Genomic DNA, 23,893 nt, shown 5'->3' with positions numbered 1-23,893 from the left:
AAACAGGGCAATTTATGGCACTTCCACATTGGCCAAATCTTTTGGACCCTGAAGCTACGTCCTCTTTCACATACAGTCAAAGGTTCCACCCTGCTTTTTGGAGTTCCTAACAAATATGGCATCCATCTGTGAAACTACAATTCCTCCAAGGTGGAGCATCTACCACCAGTGTGCACAGATGAACCACGTTCTGACAATAATGAGGACCAGCAGTTTAGTCACGCCACGCATTTTGAAAGGAGAAAAAGAGAAAATGGTGTTCCAGGCGGACATGAATCAAATTGTGGAGGAAACATTACCACAACATATTTTGGCATGAAGATGCTTTTAACTATAGGATGCTGAATACAGTTTGTGGGCAGCTTCACTGCATACCATTCAATATCCAATGGTGCGGAATTGGTAAACAAACATATAAGCATGGAAATAGATGAATGCATGCTATAAGCTCGCATTCAGACAAACTTGCGCGCGCACACACACACACACAAATGCGTATTTTTCAAGATCTCCGATGCATGCGCGCGTGTGTGTGTGTGTGTGTGTGTGTGTGTGTGTGTGTGTGTGTGTGTGTGTGTGTGTGTGTGTGTGTGTGTGTGTGTGTTGGGGGAAGCTTCATTATGTGGTTACATTGAAATTAATTACATGCTCTTTACATGAGAATCTGAGGAAAAGTGAGAAGAAGATGAGAAAGAATGAGTAAAGAGCGACAGAGGGGGAAAAAAATGTGTTTGCGCGAGTGTGTGCTCTCACACACACACACACACACACACACACACACACACACACACACACACACACACACACACACACACACACACACACACACATCTACCGTACATGCGGGGAAAATGGAGAGAAATGGGTCCAAAGAGATATTCCAAGGCTTGAGAAGACAAACTGTGTGTGTGTGTCTGTGTAGCTGTGTGAGTGCTCACGGTAAGGTATGTGTCAGGCCTTCGTTCAGTATTTATGAAGTGAGGGGATGATGTGAAGGTGATGACTAAGAGCTTGTTGTTTACTGCAGAGTTCAGCAGTTTGTAACATTAATGAAAGTGAATAATTGTGCATGCAAAATTTGGTGAGTGAGTGTGTGTGTGTGTGTGTGTGTGTGTGTGTGTGTGTGTGTGTGTGTGTGTGTGTGTGTGTGTGTGTGTGTGTGTGTGTGTGTGTGTGTGTGTGTGTGTGTGTGTGTGTGTGTGTGTGTGTGCGTGCAGCTGGGGAGCAGGAAATGAGTGGGTGTGTGCTTTTGCATTTTTTTGTTTTGAGTTAGAGTTTTATTGTTGTTAGGAGGGACTTTTTGACAGTAAGGACATTTAGGTCAGATTTACTTCTTCAAATGGCATTGTGTTGTTGAAAGACTTGGTTTTAGAGTTCGGTTTGTGTGTGTGTGTGTGTGTGTGTGTGTGTGTGTGTGTGTGTGTGTGTGTGTGTGTGTGTGTGTGTGTGTGTGTGTGTGTGTGTGTGTGTGTGTGTGTGTGTGTGTGTGTGTGTGTGTGTGTGTGTGTGTGTGTGTGTGTGTGTGTGTGTGTGTGTGTGTGTGTGTGTTAGTCCCTGGTACACTGCAATGCAAAAGACAAAAAGAGGCAACAAGGATCATTACAGGGACTGCGAACAGACTATTTCCTTTTTGGAAGGCCTGCCTAATCCTTGGAAATGACAGGGCAAACCCATGTCTCACCCTGGGGATGAAAGCAGGTAGCGTCATTGTCGCACCGTGCTGCCACGGCAACCTTAGGGCGTCAGCATAACAACCGCAGGTAAGTACAGGTGAGAGAGATGATCAAGGGTTGGGATCTTTGTGACACTGCTTTGATGGAAATCGGATGGGCTGAGAGTAAACAGCAGACAACTATGCATGAATACTTGTCATTCAGAGTAGTAGTTGATGATAAAACTGTGTTCAGAGGCAATAACATCAGGTTTCCCTCTGATATGATGGGTATGCTGCTGTGAATAAATATTTGATGATCAATCAGTTGTGCACCGGGTGTCTATGAGAAGGTTTGAACACAGGGAACAAAGATAATCCCTTCTCAGACAAAATCTATTATAGACAGATGGATGATGGATGAACAGACAGATAGATCAGGAATGCCAAACAGGAACCTTGGTTAGTCACTGAGGTGTAAAATAGACACCACGTAATCCATAAACCTCCCTGTTCTCCAAAAACAATATACTCCGAGAGGACATATACCTGCCAGGGCCAACATGCCGGTAGAAACTCAGTAAAAATGAATGAATCAGTGAGAGTCATCCACCACTGTGCTCCGTAACATTTTAATGCTTCAGCTATACAGTATGTTGTCTCATATATTTTCCTGTCTTCAAACTTTGCAACTGGAAACTTTCTGATCAAATCAGTGCAAAAGGCTTTGCATCAAACAGGTGTCTACTTTTGCATGTGAGCTGATGTGAAGTGTTTTTTTTTTTTTTTATCGTCTGAAGGTTTAGTTATTTGCAGTATGGGATATTTACTGCAACACATTATTCTAAAAGAAAATATGATGCACCCTGTGCGGTGAAAAAAAATGAGACTATCCCAATGTATTCCCCGCTATTTTTTCCTCTTATCCAGGGCCATGATTGTTCAGGAATCCCATGTGGGATTAGACCGCTGCTGAAACAAGAAGTCGACTCAATTTAAAGTGTTTTTTTTCTTGTAAACACAGAAACAAAATACGTGAACTGGATAGTACTTGGAGCGTGGCTACTTCCACCAAGCGTCTATAATCCTCAAAATGTGTTAATTTAGTAATTAAAAAATCTATTAGAGCCTGATTATTGAAACAATGGATCAGTGTGCAGCAGAAGGTGCAGTACTTCATGAAGAAATAGAGAAAACACTGAAAAATGCCCTTCTTAAAATATCTTTGTATTATAGACTAATACTCCAAATTTAATTGAAATACAATGACACATTTTGAGGAAATCCAGCTAACAAACACACAGGCCAACAGGACTAGAATCATAAAATAGTTGGCAGCTGTAACAAGAACATCATAATTAAATTGGGCATTGAAAAGCCAAGGAGTTGAGGAGTATTACATATTGCTATGCTACTAAAGCCCTCTATAATAATCAAACCTACGATTCAACATTGATATTTTCCAAAGGGAAAATTGGAAAAACGTATTCTGTTGTTTATGACAAATGACCAGCAGACTGCATGTCTGAAAATATAGGTAGTATTTGTTGTCAACATTTGCTATTTGCCTTATTGCCCATGTCAAAAATCCAAATGAGGATTTGGTACGAAACAACATTGATCAACAGCATTACAGTCAGAACTGAAAATATGATAAAACAGTGCCATGACTGAGTATCATCATGTGGTCAAACAGCACTGACTGTTGACTGACAGGGAGACTAAACTGAGATTGGTTAAAAACCAGAATTACCGCCTCACGGCTATATCCCTCCACCAACCAGGCAAGTATATGCAATATAGGTCCATGTCTGTCCAGACAAATTGTTACCATGACAGTAGACAACGCTTTACATATGAATGTTGCTGCAAAAAGCTATGAATTTGAAAATGTGGATGATTCACGCATCTTCAAACCCACAGCACACACAATCACTGCAGTTTAGAGGTGGACACTCAAAATTTGAAAAAGGGTTTTGCAGAACATTATGATGTCATAGTGAAATTGAACTTTCTGATACCATCATAATTTTCCCTATTAGACATTTATGTGAAATTCTGTCATAATTAGCAAATGAATTATTGAGTTATGGCCACGAATAATTTTTCTGAGGTCACGTTGACCTTTGACCACCAAAATTGTACAAGTTTATTCTTGAAAAGGGAATGTTTGTGCCACATTTGAAGAAATTCCTTCACAGCATTCCTGAAATTTTGCATTTACAAATATGGGACACATGTGAGGTCACTTTGACCTTTAACCTTTGAAAAACTAAATCAGGTCAGTTCATTTTTGGGATCGAGTAAACATTTGTGCCAAATTTGAAGAAATTCCCTCGAGGCATTTTTTGAGATATCGTGTTCTCCGGACAAACTGAAACCATAATGCCTCCGGCCAAAGCTTCTTCCAGCGTGAAGGCATAAAAATGTCAAATATTAATTTTCACACAAGTGTTTTCCAGCCCCACTTAGTTTAAACACCATTGTAACGCTGTTAAAACACCTCTTTTGTTTGTATACAGTTTGTGTCCTCACACTGCTAGCTGTGAATATGGGGAAAGATTGTCAAATCATCTCTGCAACAGCTGATGTATGACGCAACAACTGAAGGACGAGTTAAGGCGTTGCCAAAACCATCAAATGCAAACAGGCTCAATATTTCTCCTTTGAAGTAAGAGCAAAAACCAAGATCAAGAAAAGCAACTCATCATTTGAATGCTTGACCGAGTAACGGAATCAGCACAGTAAATAACTTTGAAAAGGTCAAATGAAAATATTTAATCCAAGAAGATTATTGTTAGCAGGTATTGTACTTCATTGTCCATTGGCAAGTTGTTTCTGAGAACTTAATTTCACACAGTGACTGGCCAAGCATTATCAACCTTGATAAACTTGATAACTGGACAAAGCACACAGGCGGCAAGAGAGGCTCAAAGAGCCCAAACAGCGGGGGGATGAGCTGGTCTTACTGCTGACTCAGCATGCCTGCCTCTTCTTCCATTTCCATAGCAACCCATTCATTCTCATCTACAACCCTTAATACCTGATATAAAGTGTTTTGTGTCACCTTTTTGACTCCTTCATAAACTGTCGGTGCATTTGTGGTAGTAGCCGACTGCACTACTGTGTCACTTAAAGACAGGTTTAACTCCCTTCGAAAGAACCCTGCTTTTTGTGTGCAGGAGGATGTGTATCCACACACACACGCGCACACACACACACACACACACACACACACACACACACACGCGCGCACACGCACACACGCACACGCGCACACACATTTACATCCCACTGTTAAAGGAGATTAATTCACACTTTCATCACCAAGCCTCGGTCCCAGGAGAGCATGGAAGAGACTAGGGCAAAGTGACTGCAGGGGGATTGCAGGGGGTAATGGGTTATAGGTGTGTGTGTGTGTGTGTGTGTGTGTGTGTGTGTGTGTGTGTGTGTGTGTGTGTGTGTGTGTGTGTGTGTGTGTGTGTGTGTGTGTGTGTGTGTGTGTGTTCGCTGGTAATAAAAGCTACGTCCACAGTGGAGTGCTCTCCCCATGGGGCCCTAAACAAGCACAGACTGGCCACAACTAAGAAATGAGGGCGCATTGTGTATGTTTTTTTGAAATGTGTGCGACTGTTTCAGTCACACAGCTTCTGAAAACCATATGAGTTGTGCTGAAGTAATCAGGTGATTACTTTATTAGTTGAGTCATTAACAGCTAAGAGTAAAAATCTAACATTTTCTGATTTCATCATTTCCAGTGCAAACTGTACAGATGTCACTTAAATACAAGCATTTGGGTCCAAACTATTTTAATTCTAAAGTATACAAATGCATTTTCTACAGTTTCAATACAAACACATTACTATAATGCAAGCCCACATAACCACATGTCTCTTTTGTGATTTTTCTGTACGTACCATGCTTCCAAATTGCCCTGTAGGAACCGCTAAAGTTTAATGTGGGAACTGAAATGGAGTCTTAAGTGTTAGTGGAAATGTCACTCGGGGTTTGGATTCCTGTTCATCGCCATGAACGAGTGACCGCTCAGTGCTGCTGCACTTCATCACACCAAAGCGCTCCACTGCCTCAATCAATGGCTAGCTCCCCTGATAAGCACTGAGTAGGAGGGGGTGGGGAAGCTCATGGAAATGCCTTTATTTGCCTGAATATTCGCTGCTTCACTCTTTCTGGGGACATCGTTAAAGTCAGAGGAAACATGAACACACTTCGCCCTCGACCGGCGCCGTGCACTCCAACTCTGAGAAATTCTGGAGCACAAATCAGCAGGCACATAACACAAGCTAACCTTAGACAAATACATTATATCCATCTTAACATGTTACGACATGAAGAAGCGAGTCTGGAAATCTTGTCTTTCTTTAAAGAAAAACAAGAAAAGCTCTGTTAATGGGATGAAGTTGACTGCAGCTTGTCCCGGGAAAGGTCATGAATTTCACAGGAATCCAGTGTTTGCCAAGATACAACTAACAGCTCTTCGTAAACGAGAAACTGCTTCCATTTCCGTTTTATATCATTGTATATTGAGTATTCAATGATTTTTGTTTTCTGGCTGCTGGTCCAATTAATTGACATGTTTGGACATTTCAAGGACTACGCATATATTCATGGGAGCATCACATGTTGTATTTTATGATTTCAATGTCCTGAGCAGCTGTTTCACAGACACACATTAGCCACTGACTGTAATGTAACCCACATTAAATCAATTAAATTGAATTTCGATTCAAATTCAGGCTTTTTCAAGCCTTTTATGTATTTGTACAAAAACAAAGAGTTAATTGCAGCCTGGGATGTAGCAGCAGACAATCTTGATTCCTCTGAGACCAGGCATTTCTATCTCACTTCAACAGCCAGAAGTTTTTCCAGATTTTAAATTCCAGCCGAAGGCAAAATGGCAATCAAGATTTTTGCCGCTCAGTGCTGACGATATCAGACTTTGCTGTCTCACTGCCACATTGCAGCCACGAGACAATGCATCGGATGCACTGAAGTAAACAAGGCTCTCCATTCCTCTCCCACCGAGTGTGGGTTAGAAAACCTCACAATGCTGCCGCATGTGGGAAACTGGACTCCACCAGGAGTACTGAAGCACTGACCAGTGACCCTTTCAGTCTGACTTCACAGTACATCTATCAGTCTTCCTCTCATGCTAAGTCAGTTCAGTTTAATTATATACCTCAGCGGCAACACAGGAAAGGCACCCTTGTTATGATAACACAATAAATCAGTCATCTGTAACAGTATGAGCAAACCACAGCAAAGCACTTCTGCTTTAATGGGTCGTCAAGACCATGAGGGTGCAATGCTTTCCCTTTCTCTGTTACCATCCATGTTCCATCACTTGGACTCCAAGTTTGTTCTTCATCCCACTTATCAAACGGTCTGTGCTGCAATCACTGTCCCCGTGTGAACATCCAGGACGCCGTGGACGAATCTAACCAAAGCAGCTGGCAAACTGAGCACGCTGAACACACTGTTCCCCATTTTCAGTAAAACATCCAAACAGTGAGGAATTTTTCACACTCCAAATCTTCCTCCACCAGATTCGGCTACTTCACCGAGCAGCATGCAGCGTGCAGTGGGATCCAATCTCAAAGTTGTGTTTTGTGTGCCGCCGAGCTGACCATTCAGAAAATGTCATATGTTTAAAAAAGTGTTGTTGTCTTTAAGTGCTCTACTGAGATACACAGACACATAACGTGGATAACAGGGAAGTGACCAACCTTTACAGGAGAGCTCCTGGTGGCTACGGGCAGCTCTCTGATCGCAGTGCCCGGAGGAGAGGCGGATATCCCGGCTGCGTACCCCTGCAGCAAGCCCCCGGGTAGTGACTGCCTGCCGCCGACTCCTACTCCTCCTCCGCTTCCTCTCTGGGGCCGCTGCTTGATACCATCCAGGAGGCGAACCAGGAGGATGTTGGCAGGCAGGTCGTCCACCCCGCAGTCCACTAAGATGCGGCACTCCGGGCAGCGCAGCTCGTTCCGGGAGCTAACAATGTTCTCCAGGCAGCGGCGGCAGAAGGTGTGCTGGCACGGCAGCACCTTGGCCGTGGTGTCCAGGCGCTCCAGGCACACCGAGCACTCCAGCAGATCCAGCAGCGACGAAGAATCGTCCATATCGGCAGAGAGGGTGAGCATCTGGGCTTCGGTGTCAGTGGGGACGCCGCGGCGACTGTTTCGCGTACCGTGGAAACGAACCGGGGACACAGAACATTCTGGGAAGCGAACCGGAGGGAAGCAGCCCACGGACGCCCCGCGACGTTTTCCCCTCGTGTCGAGCAGTTTTCCCCCTGTGTTGTGAATGTTTTCCCCCCCCCCGCTGCTCGGTACTTCTCCGCGGCTCCTTCAACGTGTTTCTGTTTTCCGCTCGGCTCTGCGCGCGTCTCCCCCTCTCTCCAGCAGCTGTGCAGAAAGCGGTGAGGTCACGCTCTCATCATCATCATCATTCGCGCGCCGCAGTTCTGATCGGCGCGCGCTCACGCACCACAGACAGATTGATAAAGATTGAGAGAGAGAAAGCGCGAGCGCGCGCGCGCGCGAGCGAGCGAGCTCCACAGCTCCTCGGTGAGATGAGATTACTAACCAGCTTCCTCACACCTCCACAAAGATGGTTAAGAAGCAAAGACGGAGCTGGTGTCACACCTTTCTGTCAAACCTGACAGCCTGAAAGCTTTTCTGCCGTCTCCCCACAGACAGTTTAACTCAAGCAGCCTACCAATCATAAACAATACATTCTTGGCGCGTCACTTCTCTAAATCCTCATACAGCATTCAAAGACTCTGGTTTTGCTGGAAGTCACGGAAAGTTTCATTTTGTTTGCTTTCTGTGGAAACGCAGCTTATATTCTCAGGAAGCACCGAGTAGTATAGAAGGGAAAAAAAAAAATCTCGACTTGGTATCAATTTATATGCTGTCTTTCAGTGTTACGCGTTCCTGACAGGAGTGGACATCCTTTTGATTACCTCAGTAACGACATTTACCTGACGGCTCTGTGTGGCGGTGAGGGGGAGGGGGTTGTGGCGACATCTGGTGGTTAATACCATGTTTGTTTTTTAACATGAACCTATATATTACAATTTTTTTCTCAAAACTTAAAAAAAACAAAAACACATTCGATTCCAAATCAAACCTCACACACGGTTAAAAAAACAAAAAAACAAACATCATACAGAACAAAACTATCATTGGCCATTATTGTAATTACTACAGGTAAAAATAAAAACAATATATACAAAAACAATCATTTTAGTTTCATAGGGGATTATATAGGATTATGGTTGTAAAAAAAATGCATCAAAAAGTGTCTTGTATAGTATTGTAATAGGAATACTATTGGATAATTGGTGAAGCTTTCTTTCAGAGTTTAAGAAACTGTGGACATGGTGTCAAAATTTGCAGAAACAACAAGCCCAAAGAAAACATGTGCAGATGACCAGCAGGATGACTTTAAATTAAATGGTGACTTTTACATATTTCAAGATAAACACTGCAGCATTTCTGAACTGAACTTTTTTTAGAAAGTACAAACTGTCATGCACTATGTGATGGGCAAAACACAGAGAAATGATCGTGTGTGTGTGTGTGTGTGTGTGTGTGTGTGTGTGTGTGTGTGTGTGTGTGTGTGTGTGTGTGTGTGTGTGTGTGTGTGTGTGTGTGTGTGTCTGTGTGTGTGTCTGTGTCTGTGTTTGTACTTGTTTTACTTATGTTGTGGAGACATCATTTGTTTACACAGCCTCACTGCAAGAGCATGTACAATAGATGAGTACATTTAAGGTGTACGTTTGGTTTGCTTTGAGGTTAGGGTCGACTTAAAGGCATATAAGAGTTAGGACTGGTTAGGGTTGTTGAGCAGTATAGTTTGGGTTCAGAAACGTCTCCAGCAAATGCATGTAAGTTAATGTAATGTCCTCTGAAGTGATGTAAACACGACTGTGTGTGTGTGTGTGTGTGTGTGTGTGTGTGTGTGTGTGTGTGTGTGTGTGTGTGTGTGTGTGTGTGTGTGTGTGTGTGTGTGTGTGTGTGTGTGTGTGTGTGTGTGTGTGTGTCTATGTTGTTCCTCAGCCATAACTGTGGTCTCGGTTTTCTCATCCACCTGTTCAGACCTGCTCTGCTCTCATAGTCAGGGGGATAAGGAGTGATTAGGCAAGTGTGTCTGGTGTGTGTGTGTGTGTGTGTGTGTGTGTGTGTGTGTGTGTGTGTGTGTGTGTGTGTGTGTGTGTGTGTGTGTGTGTGTGTGTGTGTGTGTGTGTGTGTGCGCGCACACCCCTGTAGGCGTTTGCGAGTGTGTATGTTACTAAAGTGACGCCTTCCTGATTGAGGGGCGGGCCTACTTTTTACCACCCACAATGAAAAACAGACTGTGGGCTGCTAAGGCATACAGAAGGACCTTATCTGTGTTGATCAGTCAAATACCACACTGTTGTATGCTGTAACTTATTTGACACCACAGTTACACTATTTCTTAGGTTTTGTTGTTTCATGTCCACACCGGTCGGTGACAGTCGTAACTGAAGGCTCCAAGTCTTCAGGCTGTATGGCTGTCCGTCCCATTTTTGTGAAGGCAATATCTGGAGAACGCCTTTAGGGAACTTCTTTAAATTTGGCACAGACAATTACTTGGACTCAAGGATGAATGATTTGAATTTTGCAGCCAAAGGTCAAAGGTCACTGTGACTTTACAAAAAAATTCAAGAATTCACTCGCTAATTATCTTGCATATGTCTAGGGGGATATAATAATAAAGTGATGACATTATATATATTTGAAAGGTCAATGTCACTGTGACATCATAATGATCTGCAAAAACACTCCTCTGGGCATTATTCAGCGTTATAACTCAGGAAGAGAAGAATAGATTGTGACCATATCTGGTGGGATACTGAATAGATGACACTAATCTTGGGTGTCCACCTTGAAATTGTGCTGACTGTACCGCTCTTCTGTACTGTCGAGCTGACGATGTGTGTAAAGCATCCAAGATTTAGAATATGCATGTTCTTTGCAGCGACATCCATATTTGAAGCATTGTCTCATGTCCTGGCTTGAACTTTGTGTCTCTACCAGAATTCGATTTATTGGCCAAATTCATTTAAAGTCTTCAATGCATGAGTCTGGACAGACATGGATGTAAATTTCATTTTTGACACATTCTGTATATACATGCTTGTAGACACCAAAAGAAGATTTCTACAAAGATGAAGCGCAGTTAAAGTACACATAACATATTGAAATGTGACCTTGTGTTTAAACTGAACAGAGAATGAAGCACCAATTAGTTTATTCCTGAAGTCACTGTGTATGACAATATGCGGTGCAGCTACACAAATCTAAACGCAGAAAACAACGGGTCATTAAAGACCCAAAATACAAAGAAAATAAGATGCAAGAGGAGTTTCTTTTCACAACTGGGAGTAAAGAAAACTTTAAGGAATACCAAGGTCTCAAGTTTTCTGTGCCCGGCTTGGGGTCACTCGAACACTTGCTGCACTTTTTCAGCAGCTCAGCTGTGAAAGGGAGCTCCTCTTACATTTCATCTACACAGACCTGCCTTGTCTTACCGCTCTATTTGTATCCCCATGGCTGCAGAACATTGCAATGCTACAGTTATTCAGCCACTAAAAACGTGTGTCGTTGTTGTCAAACCCTGGTTCTTTCAACGCCTCACTAGTGCGGTGGCCTGCAGAGGGCTGGCAATAAGCCCAAATTCATGGTGTCTCACTCTCTGTTTGTCATCCCCACTCATGTCTTATGCCCAGTGTGTTTCATCTGCTTAATACAATTCTCCATAGCCAGTGATTCAGAATTAGAAGGGAGCTACGGGGAGAAGTGAACAAAAATGATTATTGGATGAAAATCCCCTAAATCCGTTTACGCAGAGTAGTCAGGGCTCCCTGTAGCATGCAGCGCTGTCAATAACACACACAAAAAGTGGATGCTGTTTAAGAGGCACGTGTCAATTAGGGATGATAACTAGCTTTTTGGTGATATAAGAGTTAAACAGCTCTGTCACTCAGATCGAGGTTTGTCCGATATCGATGCAAATATGATAAATGCGCACCTGCTTAGTGAGCAGTACAGTACTCTGTATGTTATGTCCATACCGTTACGCTGAAGGGTGTCTTGAATCAGTGTTGCAATGATGCGCTCAAAGATTATGAATTTGCTCACATTATGTTATTTTTCCTACATTCCATTCACATACCAGTATCTCTTTCAGTCTTTATTACATCAGCGTGTTTGAATTTCAGTTTTATTATTTACTTGAATTATTTATTTTCTTCTGTCTCATATTTTTGCACTTTGATGTTGCATTTTTTTTTTTTCTTCCTGAGGATAAGGGGGTCAGTCAGTAGTAACTAGACTTTTTAAGGCTATGCAAGATACATTTTCTATGAGCTTTTAGTGTTTTATGTTCTCTATTTAATTTTGCTGCATAGTGCACTACAATATTTCGTTGAAATTGAATTGATTTTTTTTTTTTTAAAGACGTGTTTTTATTGCAGCAGTGTGGTTATTTTTCAACTGAGCATTGCCGTTTGGGAAATCTTTCTTATGATGAGCCATGAAAATAAACCTGAATTTCGTTGACCTGACTTCAACCTCATTTGCATTCATGTTTTACCTGCTCTTTTCTTCTGCATGAACCTCGTTTACCTGTATAGGGTTCACCGAAGTTTCAAATATCATCCACATCTTCATCAATAATAATCGAATTCCCGCCATCAGCAAACACTGGAGTTCTCACGTGGACTGCTCTGCAGGAAGATGAATTCTTGTTTGCCTGGGAAAATCAAAACATAATGAATATGTAGTGTGTTCATGAGACTGGGCGGGTGGGTGTATCTTCTCTATGTACCTATACCATATACATCTCTCTCATCGGCCAATGTCTTCCGTTCACGCAAAAGTAGGTTAGCTGACACGGCAGTTACCATGGCAACCGGCTCTTTGCTTCCCCGTTGAAAGGTAGTTAGAGGCTGCATGTGTGTATTCTGAGAGACAGTGTGTGTGTGTGTGTGTGTCGGGGACTTAGAGGGGTAATAACAAGGTCATCGAGTCTGTTGTAGGTAGCGTGGCGTGTGTGTTCCTCAAGACATACGGGAGAACTGGTTTTTTTTTTTTTTTTTTAAACGTACAAAAAAGACGACCATGTTCAAGAGACTGATATTTAAAATAAGATTGATCCAAAATATCTGCTCAATATCAAAGTGTTTGGTGTTTCTTTGGAAGTGTTGTGTCCCTGTTATGTGATGCATTGTCACAGCTCACAAGTCACCACCAAAACACCAGATGCAGGAGGTCAAAACAGAAAGCGAGCTTTGCTCACAGTAAGCTGGTAAATAGTTGTAAAAACAGAAGGAGCTGGCACTAATCCAAACACCAGGGAACAAACACAAGTCCAAAAATCACAAGAAAAGAGACAAAGAATGGAAGCCGGAAAGCAAAGATCTCACAGGGGAGAAAACACAGGATGATTTGGCAACTGAAAAGAGGAGAGCCGGGAGAGACTGTAGATACACACAGGGTATTTATTGGCTGATGAGACACAGGTTGGTATGAAAACATAAAGGCAGGAAGTAAAAAGAGCAAAACAGGTGGGGTGAGTGATCACTAAATAAAACAGGAAACATAATCAACAGTAATTATGATCAATATTGTTTGCTTTATTATTATTGTTAGAGTGGAAACTGGCTACTGACGTTTGCATGCAGTGAATAATACACAAAATATTACACATAGGCTTTACCCTCAAAGAGCTGTGGCTACCGGGCATGTGCGAGGGATAACCACAATAGCGACAGCTCTTAGAGTGCTACACCTCCACTCATGGAATCTGGGGTTACAGTATGTAACCAAAGTTGTCACAATAACCCTGGGATTCAATAAGAGTTTCTAAATTTAAAAATGAAAAGATATCAAGCTACAGTTGTGTTCCTTTTTTTCTCTCTCTCTATTTTGCATTTAGTTTCTTCTTTTCAATGTGTTGGAACATGTTTTCAACATTTTGAGTTTGAACCTTTTTCGGATGCATAAAAAGCGTGAGGAAATTTGTTCTTAATAATTTTGTTCATTATACCAGCCAGCAAGTTAGGCCTCTGCTGGCTACCGTCTCCTCTGAGCTGCAGCGCTTTGATTGGGGCTTCGGGGGTAAAAACAGGGTAGCCACGTGACAGCTGCTGTACTCCTCTGAATCTTTAAAACTCTGATGTCCTACTTTAACGCAGGTTGACCTTAAGACAGTGTAGAGACTGTAAACATATTCCACCGGTGATTACATCCATTCATTTGAGTAACCGTAACTTTGAACCATCATCTGTTTTCACAGCGTGATAAAAGCAGACCCATTAATTAAAGTGTAAGATAACAGGAAGGTAATACATGATAATATAATGCGTAAGTAAGACATGTAAGTATCACGCTCTTTATAGTGTTTGAAAGGAAGAAACAGCTGAATGAAACTATATGTCAATACTCAACAGGCTTCAAAACAACACTTAACAGATGATTTATGAGCTGAATGCATTTTCTTTTCTATCAAGAATGCTCATGCCTCATGTTGTGCTTTCATTAGGCATTGCATAGATTATATGCCATATTTTATTTATAGTATGTTAAATAATGTGTTATCTGATTGCATTTGTTTCTTTATAGTTTTATCACATTTATGTCTCAGCTTATCCCACTGTATCATCTCTTTTATTATGTACGTCGTCTTATCTCAACAAAACATTCTTGTTATGTTTTTTTACCTCATGCAGAGTCCACTGGAGGTGTTTTTGCGCTGCACCATCCATCATTGTAAATACAGGTTTTGCGTAATATGTGTTTTTGTCCGGTTTGTGACAGAGCAGCTATCATTCTCTCAGCAGAACTCATCACTCTTCTTGTTATCCTCTCCTCATCCTCTCTTTATCCCCTCTTCTCATCTAATCTCCTCTCCTCTCATCCTCCTTTTCAGTCAGGAAGCCCTGGATCGACATCAATGAGACTTTAAAGGAGGGGAGGAAGACAGAGAGCCAGAGAGAGAGAAAGAAAAGAGAGAAGAGGATGGAGAAAGGGGAACCGACTGAAAACGGGAAGGAGAAAGCGAGAAAAGAGAAAGTGACCAAGAAAAAGAAAACAGAGATATGGACAAAAAGAAAAAAAAAATTGGGGTTTAAGGGAAAGACAGAGAGAGACGGGGAGGGAGAGTGAGTAATTACAGGACTCCCAGTGTTTTCAAAGCGCCTCTTTTATCTCATTCTTCCTGTGGCTGAAAAAAGGAGAAGCAGCGGAAAGAGAGAGGAGTAGGAGGAGCAGAGGAAGCCTAAAGTCCAAGCTTTAGTCCAACTCAGACACCAGGCACCAGTCAGCTACATCACAGACACACTCTAACTACTTTACGCATACTGTTTTAAAGAGATGTATCATCTGAAAGTAGGTATTTGTGTGTGTATGTGGGGAGTTTATATAAAGCACCTTAACTGTCTGTATTGTCAGAAACTTTTTGGCTGTCCTACTAGAAGTATTGTGGTTATTATTTGTTATGTAATAAGCTACTTGTCTGTGGTGCCATCAGTGAGCATATGCTGCATCAAAAGCAAACTGAAATTAATAAGTGAAAAAAAAGTTGAGATTGTACAGGTAGTTGTATCAAAAATGAAAAGTATATTTTTGTGTTGACAATATGCAGTATTAAAGCGTCAGTAAGGTATTTGACATTTTGAACATTTAAATTTGGATTTTGAACTGTCTTACCGACAACAATTTTGAAGATGCCTCTTTGGAACATGGAAGCTTGTGATGGACATTTTTCATTTTTTTCTGACAACTCATTGACAAATGTGTTTTTAAACGGAAACTCTTTTATCTGCTTTACTTTTTATGATCACTGTGTTGGTTGGTGATATAGCTTGTTTTATTTTATAAGTTGTTTTTGTATAGCTATGACTTGTTATTATGTGTTCACTAAAGATTATATTATTAAAGAGAATAATTGGAAAATTTAGAGTTGCAGCCTTGATCATTAATATTCAACATACAAATGCACACATATACACCTCCAGAGAGAGTATATGACAAGTAAGATATTTAATAAAAGTACAGTTGCATGTATGTGTTAAAGTGTTAAAGCTGTGTTTGTGAGTAGGACTGCATGTGCTAGGGGCTTTTGTGTGTGCTAACAAACCCACACAAACACTTAATATTTGGTGATAGGTTGGTGTCTATATGTTCATTAAAATGTATTGTCATAATAATTATAATTATAAAAAGAGCTTGTCCTTCCAGCTGCTGCTCATAAGGGAATTGTTGGGTATCTCTCTATAATGTCATAAGGTTCTGTTGTAAGGCATTTAACATGTTAAGTAACCTAAGATGACTAATGTTATGATTTTTATAAAGATTGTTTTATAATGATGCTGTGATTTTTCATAAAAAATAACATATATACAGTAATACGATATTTACAAAACATTAATAATAATAAAACATAATAAAAGTGACTTGCATTAAATGATTTGTTTATCCTCGTATTTTTTTTCTTTCTTTCATATAAGAGTCACTGGCTTGTGTTGCCACTACTACCCCGTGAACGCTAGATGGGGGTGTTGAGTTGCAGCTCGCAGCGCGTTAATTGTCCCTCCGCTGAAAGTCAGTCTACCTGGGACACGTTAATCTCACTAAGGGCGGAGAAAACTTCACACTTTTTTCCCCTCTCATCAAGGAGGAGCTTGCAGAAAACACCGACATGCAACAAAGTGGAGGCTGACACACCAACTTGGGCTGTGCGGAGTAGAAACTCTCAGACAGCCAGTAACCTCGGCGATGATCACCCGACACCACGCTACAGATTGATCACCGGTCACCAGGACTGATCGCCCGCCCGCCGATCCGACCGCGCAGAGGAGAGACCAGACCCGTGTGCCCCCCCCTCCCCTCTCCGAGCTCCAGGTAAGACGCGTGAGCAGCTCTCCGCTCTCAGGAATGCAGGGACGGATTGCTGCAAGACTCCGGGGAAATTCCTGAGCAACACATTTTATGCCAAGCAAACATGTGCTTTACTGTAATTTTACCTCACAGAAAAATAAGAATGGAATTGTTATTCTTTTTGGTATGGGGGAATTTAGGCTTTATTGGAGAATCACTGATGATGCAAAAAAAAACACACAAAAAAAACACATGATCAACCGTAGTTTATGAATGCAACATATGCACAAGTGACAGGAAACAACAACTTTTCTACATTTCTTTTTAACACCTGACAGGTTGGATTGATGGGAAGAAAGTATACTCTCTGGTCGTGTATGCAGTCATGTTTGTTGTAAAGTGCAAAAGATTATAGGAATACATTTCCAGTGTTATTTGCAGTATTATCATCTACAAAAAAACCAAAACGTTTTTAAACAGTGTGTGTGCAACATGCATATCCCCAAATAATTCTGAAGTATGTGGAAGGTATACTGTACGTGTTGGTGCAAAGGTTTTAGCCCAAGGTGGTAGACAAATTAGATTGCGTTTCATTTTCACATCACCAGCTTTACTCTTTAGGCCTCAGTTGCTTTGTGACAAGGCTGTGATTTGAGATCCAAGCACACAGACCTGGACACTGACTTTTATACTCTATATTCTGATGATGTATGTTTGTTTGAATTCTATTAGAAAAAAACCCCCAATCAGACAGTATAGACAGGCAATCTAGGTTCATTTCTTGATAATGATAATGCTTTTAATCAATAATAAGTCCGATCATACTTATCACATATCAAATAGTTTTCCTTTGACACTTTTTTGGTTCAGTGTGTTTGAGCGAGTGTGAATTTGTGACCCTGCACACCTCTCTCCCCTGCCTGCATAATTGTTTTCTTGGTGCCGCCTGACTGTCCCGGGCCCCAGGGCCCCCGGGGGAAGTCCTGCCTGCAGACAGGCAGCTCAGCCCGGCTAGAGACATGCCGGGTCCTGCCGAGCCTCTGAAGTCTGCTGGCTGGCTTTGAACTAGAGCTGCTGGAGGTGGAAATCAATCCGTCTCTATCCCCCCTCTCCCTCTCTCAGTCTCTCTCTGTCTCTCCCTCTATCTGTGTGTCTCTCGCCCTGCAGCCCCCCAGCACAGCCCATCTCTGCTGCCACTGAATCTTTCATGTCACAGGTAGGAAGGCAAAAGGAGACACAGAGAAGAAACAGGAGGGAGTGTAACTCATCTTCAAAAGGAGTTATGGTTTCTGAGGATTAAAGGGATTAAGGCAGAAAAACTAACAAAGCCAGTGCCTGTAGTCATGATCATCCTATATGAGACTGAAGTGAATAGATAATTTGTTTACTTACTCGCCGCTCTGTCGCTAAATGCTGCTCGCTATTGGAATTCACACAATAACTCTATTTATTTTGGAGTCATTTAACAGAAAGGAGAAGGAATTCCTGTGTTTTTCTTGTGAAAGTCAATGTTGAGATTTATGTTGGATGTCACAGCTGATTCCAATCCACACAGCATTTCCACTTACCCCCGTGGAGAAATTTATGGAGCTCAGGAGGCTTTCTGGGCTTGAATATTTCGTAATGCTTCACACAACTGAGAGGAAATTCAAATGAGCCTGTCATTCAGAGTTTACTTATGAAATTGAAGTTATTTCAGCTCATTATGTTACTCCATGGTATAATTTATGGTGCAACTGTTTGGTGGAGGCTCCTAATCCTAAACTGCCTTACACCAGTCTCAGGACCGTGTGCAAAAGCTACAAAAAGCCTGTAATTTTTTTAATGGCTCCCACTGTAATAATTATTTATTGGGAATATGATAAAATATATTTATATATTATATGATAGGGGTCCGATAGAAGATATATTTAAGGAGGCTAAAATGTCGGCATTTTGTTTTGGGCTTTTTAATACATTTAGGGGGAAAAAAGTACATAAAGATTTTAGTCAAATAATTCTACCTCACTTTTATAGTATTCAAAAAAGTTAGCTCACAAAATGTGCAATATTACAGTGTATTTTCAATAGATAAAACATTCAAAGTTCTTCCAGGAAAGTAAAACCCAAATTGAACAACAACAAAATGGGAGGCATGCTGAAAATACACAAAAAGCACCTGAATTAATTGACTGGCAAAAAATATCATAAATATGTATTAATACTGATGTACAATTAAGCATGCTGAGATTTCTAAAGGCACTGGGAAAGAAGTTTAAATGTATTGTACTGTAATTTTTGTATGGTTTCAAAACAGAAAGTGGAACATTTCACAGATGAAATACCAACTCCAAGTTGAAACTGCAGTCATTACTCTGTGTCAGTATGCTCAACATTGATGCTGCGTGGCTCAAACGAGTGCACGTCTGCCTAAATGAGAGAACAGTGCGCTGTTTTTTGCGACGGTCACTCCTCACTTCATTTACTGACAGGACCACCTCCTTCGCTGGGCCACTAATTGCTCATTATTCACAGTGACTAAGATGGAAAAGGTAACAACATAAGAGGGGCGGATCTTCACTGTGATCCCTCAGGGGCTTCCAGGAGGTCCCACGCAAAATGAAAAGTAGTTCATTGTATTGTAATTTATGTGCAATAATCTCCGCAAAGCAACATAAAAGCAAAAAAAACAACCTTTTTTTTAATTATAGGTTGAATTCTCACCACTATTATTTCCCAATGCACAGTGCAGACAATCCAACAGTAAATCAATGGTTGAAACCTCTCCATGTCAGCCACAGGGAGCAAGTTTAATCAAATTGGGGTTTGTGGTCAAATTTGTGTCTATAACAGTCCTGTGTATGGAGGGCCTACTTCAGTTAGTCTGTGGAGAGAGGTCTGAGGCTTCAGGTCTTACATTATGGAAAAACGGAAAGACCGAGCGGGGGCTTGAAAATAATAGTTTATATGAACACGCACAGATGCATGAGAGCTTGTGCCTCAAGACAAAGCCAAAACAGATTGTCAAGTGCTGGTTGGAACTTGGAGGAAGTCTTGTGGCTGGTTTATTCTCTGGCTGTGGTGATTCTGGCTTGGTTGTTGAGACAGTTGACAGGTGGGAAGCCTGTGAGGGATCATAACCATGTAGGGGGGGCACCTGTGCAGATGTGTGTGAAGGATCATAAGTGACAGCGTGATCTATCTCATGCCTTCCTGACACTGCTGGCGGTGGGGGGTAAAAAGATGCAGATTAACGCTTCTGATGGTTTGCGAAGACCTCTTAAATTCTTAACTCTATTTTAAAATGGATCGACTCAAATGGATTTTCACTTTGAAGCTTCACCCTCCCTCACAGACACGTTCATCCATCATGACTAGCTGCTGCTTGGACGACTTAGATTACCCCCCCCCACCCAAAAAAAAACAACACAAAAAAAAGAACGAATTTGTTTTAAGAGGTGTGAAAATGCACACCTACAGTGTATGGCTATAAATTTGGACAAGAGGAAACAAACACACATGGGTGATGCAGATACAACGCTGATTCATTTTACTGAAAAACAATGTTTTGAAAGTTGCTCTTTTTGAGTAAGGGGATTTATATCGGGGTTATGGCAACATTCTTGTCTGCTCATCACAACAAAATCTAATTGTGGTTTCTAAAAGGCTTGGCCACTACTTATTTGCAGTGTTATAAACTTTTAATGGTTGTTGCATCACAGTTTTATCAAGAACCATCAACAACAAAAAAAACAACACCATTAAAGGTGTCGTCCCAAAAAAAACACAGCTATGCTCAAGTTGACAGTTGTCTAAGTTGAGAGAACTACATTGTCCTCCAATTGCTCCACTGTAGGTGTTAGAGGGAAGGAGTAAGACAGATGAATTCCAGATTAGGCTTCCCACCTACAGTCAATGCAAAATAAACAGAGACAGACGCAGAGACAGGGCAAGAGATGTTCGGCCCCAGCAGAGCTAAAGAGGGGAACAAGGGATCAAGGAGTGGAGACGATGAAAGACAGATCACCGGCAGGCAGAGAATCAAAGAGCCTGCTGACTGACTGGAGCTGCGATAGGTGTGTGCTACGACAGTGTGTGTGTGTGTGTGTGTGTGTGTGTGTGTGTGTGTGTGTGTGTGTGTGTGTGTGTGTGTGTGTGTGTGTGTGTGTGTGTGTGTGTGTGTGTGTGCGTGTGTGCGCGCGTGCGCGCACATGTCGGCATCTGCGACTTCTTTTCATGTGCCGTAAGAGTTTGTTTTTCCTGCGCGCTGAGTGGGAAGCCGACAGTAAGTCTGTAATTAAAGCAATAAAAAGATGAAGAGAGATGAAAAAACATCACACGCATAACATAGGAAACCACATATTTCATTTTGTGCACTAAAATTATCGGAGGTGTGTTTCTATTTTGCTTAAAAATTTACATTATTCAAGGTGGAGGTTTTAAGGATTTCTATTTACATGAAGTATTTCTGTGAGCTGTTATTTTTCTGACAGTGTCTTGTGATTAAATCATAGTCATCCTGCTGTAGATGAAATTTCAGCCTTGAACTTTCTGTGTGTCCAGGTTACAGTCGTATTCTGAGTTGTCGGTGGAAATTCAAGTTGCAGCAAAGCGTGTTTTGACACTCCTGTAAAAATACAGTTCACACTGATAAACCGTGGCGCTGCAGTTGGATGGGATTGAAGTAAATGGATATTTAGTTCCGAGACGAGGGCCAGCTGTTGTCTGAGGTTTGGGTCTGTCTCCAAAGAAGGAAATCACTTTAATCATGGGTTTATTTTCACATCAAACTTAAGACAGTAATCATGTTTCAAATCAGATCTATTTATTTCCGCCTCATTTAGCTCCTCATAAGTGAGCCTTGATGGCTACTTTGTTCAGTGAGTTTGACTTCCTTTAGGCCGGAAGCATACTTTTTAACACAGAAGAGTGCAAGAGGAATTTTCTGAAAAGAAATTCTGCACTTCCATGTTAGCTTGTGTTACAGAAATGTGATTATAATGATTGACAAGCATCACAACAACATACACAGTCCTGCAACTTTGTGTTTTAGGTGGGGTTTTTTCAATCAGCGAGCTCCATTAAGAGAAGTTTTGAGGCACGCTTGTTGTCTGAGTCAGCTGAAGGTGAAAGCGGTGATCTAATTTGAGTGACAGGCCTGCTGCCACCACCACCCCTGTATTTACTCTCCAGCTGCCTCCAAATCACAGAAGGGAGACAAAGTGCCAGCAGCACATTCCTCCTTTATAATTCACCAGAGAAAAGAGACAGCTTGGGCACTGCTGATTACTGAGGGTATTCAAAAGTGGAATAACAGCAGATTGGCCAAATTCTTAAAGGCCCATGTGGCGTAAATTTTGAAATCCAGTTTGGTACATTTAAGCTGTGATTTGCTGCTTTTCAGCTAAATTGTTAAGTATTTAGAAGCACAGGTAGATGATTATGGCCACTGTTCAGTTAATGACATGTTGTTACCCTGAATTGAAGAGTGTTATTTCTTTTCCTGATGATTACAGGCTATTTCAGTGAGAGTTTATCTGGTTATAATATCCTAATAATCCATAATAGGGAGTTACAGGGTCAATATTCACTTTACACATCTGGTGACTGTATTTGTTGTTAAGCTTTTATCATAAATCCTCTTGAGTAGAAAACCTAACATGAAACACAATGAAGCAGATTGAAGAAAAGAGGCCAAATTGTCCCATTTGAAAATAAAAAATATCTGTTCAAATTAGTCCTTTTTAAGAGTCGTTTACCAGAGCTGGTCGAGCTTCAAATGACAGGCAGTAGACACTTGGTAGAGGGAAAATCCACAAAGTCTGTGGTTCATGTTTTATCTACAAACACACTCCATTGAAGTTTTATTACCAATGAGAATGCAGATATTGAACTTGCATAATATCCCAGAGCGAGGAGTTTACATTTGCCACTGTTACAACCATTTGTTGGGTTTAGTTTGATGTGAAGTAGAGTGCAATCTTTACTGACTTGGAGGGCTAATGAAGGTTATTAAGGTTGTTAAAACTACACACTGTGCTAGATAGAAAAATAACTGAAAGTGATTTTCACTGTGTCTTAATTGGAGATTTTACTTTAGACTGACATCAAGTGATGATAACGACAACATCTTGTCTTCTGTGAGGGCTCAAAGGTGGAGAGACTGATATGCACTTGCTGTCTGGTTCAGGCCAGCCGTACGCACACACACACAAACATGCAGTGTTTCAGGTAGTCAGCCTGCATAACATGTGTTTAAGGTCTTGCTCGGATTTGGCAGGTTGAGCTCTGGATTGTAAAATGGATCAAATCATTTGCTTTTTAGGGACAGAACTCGTCAGCAGAGCACTGATTAACTTTGGGACTTGTTTATGGCTTAGAATTGATTTTGTGTTTATTGTAAGATGGGGCTGGTATTTGGCTGCCTGATGTAAAAACTAAAATTATCCTTTTATAGGGCCAACAAATGAACAGTATCATTCTCTTCAGGTATGCTGGATGTGGTGTGTTGGATTGATTATGTATTTACAATGTAAATTGGATCAACATTACACTGATTGTCAATGGGAACTCTTTAAACTGAACCCTTTAATCATTTTCCAATTTTCTCAAATTGTCATTATAATTATTCACATCCCGGTTTTGACACTGATGATTTAGGCATTTAACTTTACATTAAAGCCAAGTTTTTGTCAACTTAATGGTATGCATTAGTAAAAGCTAATAAATATTAACAAAAACCATCAGCTAGTGGCGGCTTTGGTCAAACATTAGCACTGTTAGTGGTTCAGTTCTAACATGTACATTTATATTTACAGACAGATTATCTTTAGCGATCATTTAAAATATCAGATGTGAAGACGGGAAACGAGGTTGGTCGGTAGGAAGAAAGCAGCAGGAAGAAGAGAGTGATTTAAAAAGGACTTTTCTTGTTAGACGTAAGATAGATAGATAGATAGATAGATAGATAGATAGATAGATAGATAGATAGATAGATAGATAGATAGATAGATAGATAGATAGATAGATAGATAGATAGATAGATAGATAGATAGATAGATAGATAGATAGATAGATAGATAGATAGCTAGCTAGCTACTATTAATCCCACAAGGGGAAATGTTTTCGCTGCAGCGGCATTATAGGTACAGGAAAGCAATAAAACAACAGTAAAACATATTAAATATTAAAAAAATGCACAGTATATACAATAAAATAGAATAAAATAAAATAGAATAATTAAATTAAATTAAAACTAACTAAACAATAGTGCAAAGATTTAAACAAACAAGAAAACAGACAACCAACGGTGTTGTTGTTGTGTGATGGATTTTGC

At 41.0% G+C, this 23,893-nt stretch overlaps 2 protein-coding genes across 4 annotated transcripts in view; one reads left to right on the top strand and one right to left on the bottom strand.

The window, feature by feature from the left end:
• The window catches only part of LOC138620888 (E3 ubiquitin-protein ligase SH3RF3-like), a 99,487-nt gene extending 91,347 nt beyond the window's left edge, over positions 1–8,140 (bottom strand). The window contains exon 1 of one of the 2 annotated variants that reach the window (XM_069698505.1): positions 7,396–8,140. In XM_069698505.1, coding sequence (XP_069554606.1) covers positions 7,396–7,809 — 414 coding nt within the window. In that variant the 5' untranslated portion in view covers positions 7,810–8,140. The remainder of the gene's footprint in view (positions 1–7,395) is intronic. The other variant, XM_069698504.1, reaches the window with a different exon arrangement.
• An 8,238-nt stretch (positions 8,141–16,378) lies between these two features.
• Positions 16,379–23,893, top strand: part of edar (ectodysplasin A receptor) — a 39,250-nt gene continuing 31,735 nt past the window's right edge. For both annotated transcript variants that reach the window (XM_069698507.1, XM_069698506.1), the window contains exon 1: positions 16,379–16,602. The gene's annotated coding sequence lies outside the window, so the exon portion shown is untranslated. The remainder of the gene's footprint in view (positions 16,603–23,893) is intronic.

This window comes from Brachyistius frenatus, unplaced genomic scaffold (assembly GCF_029030835.1).
Source record: "Brachyistius frenatus isolate BFR_SWC_R1_liver_20210118 unplaced genomic scaffold, ASM2903083v1 Contig_27, whole genome shotgun sequence".
Lineage (NCBI taxonomy): Eukaryota > Metazoa > Chordata > Actinopteri > Embiotocidae > Brachyistius > Brachyistius frenatus.
This window is presented reverse-complemented; position numbering and strand designations above follow the sequence as displayed.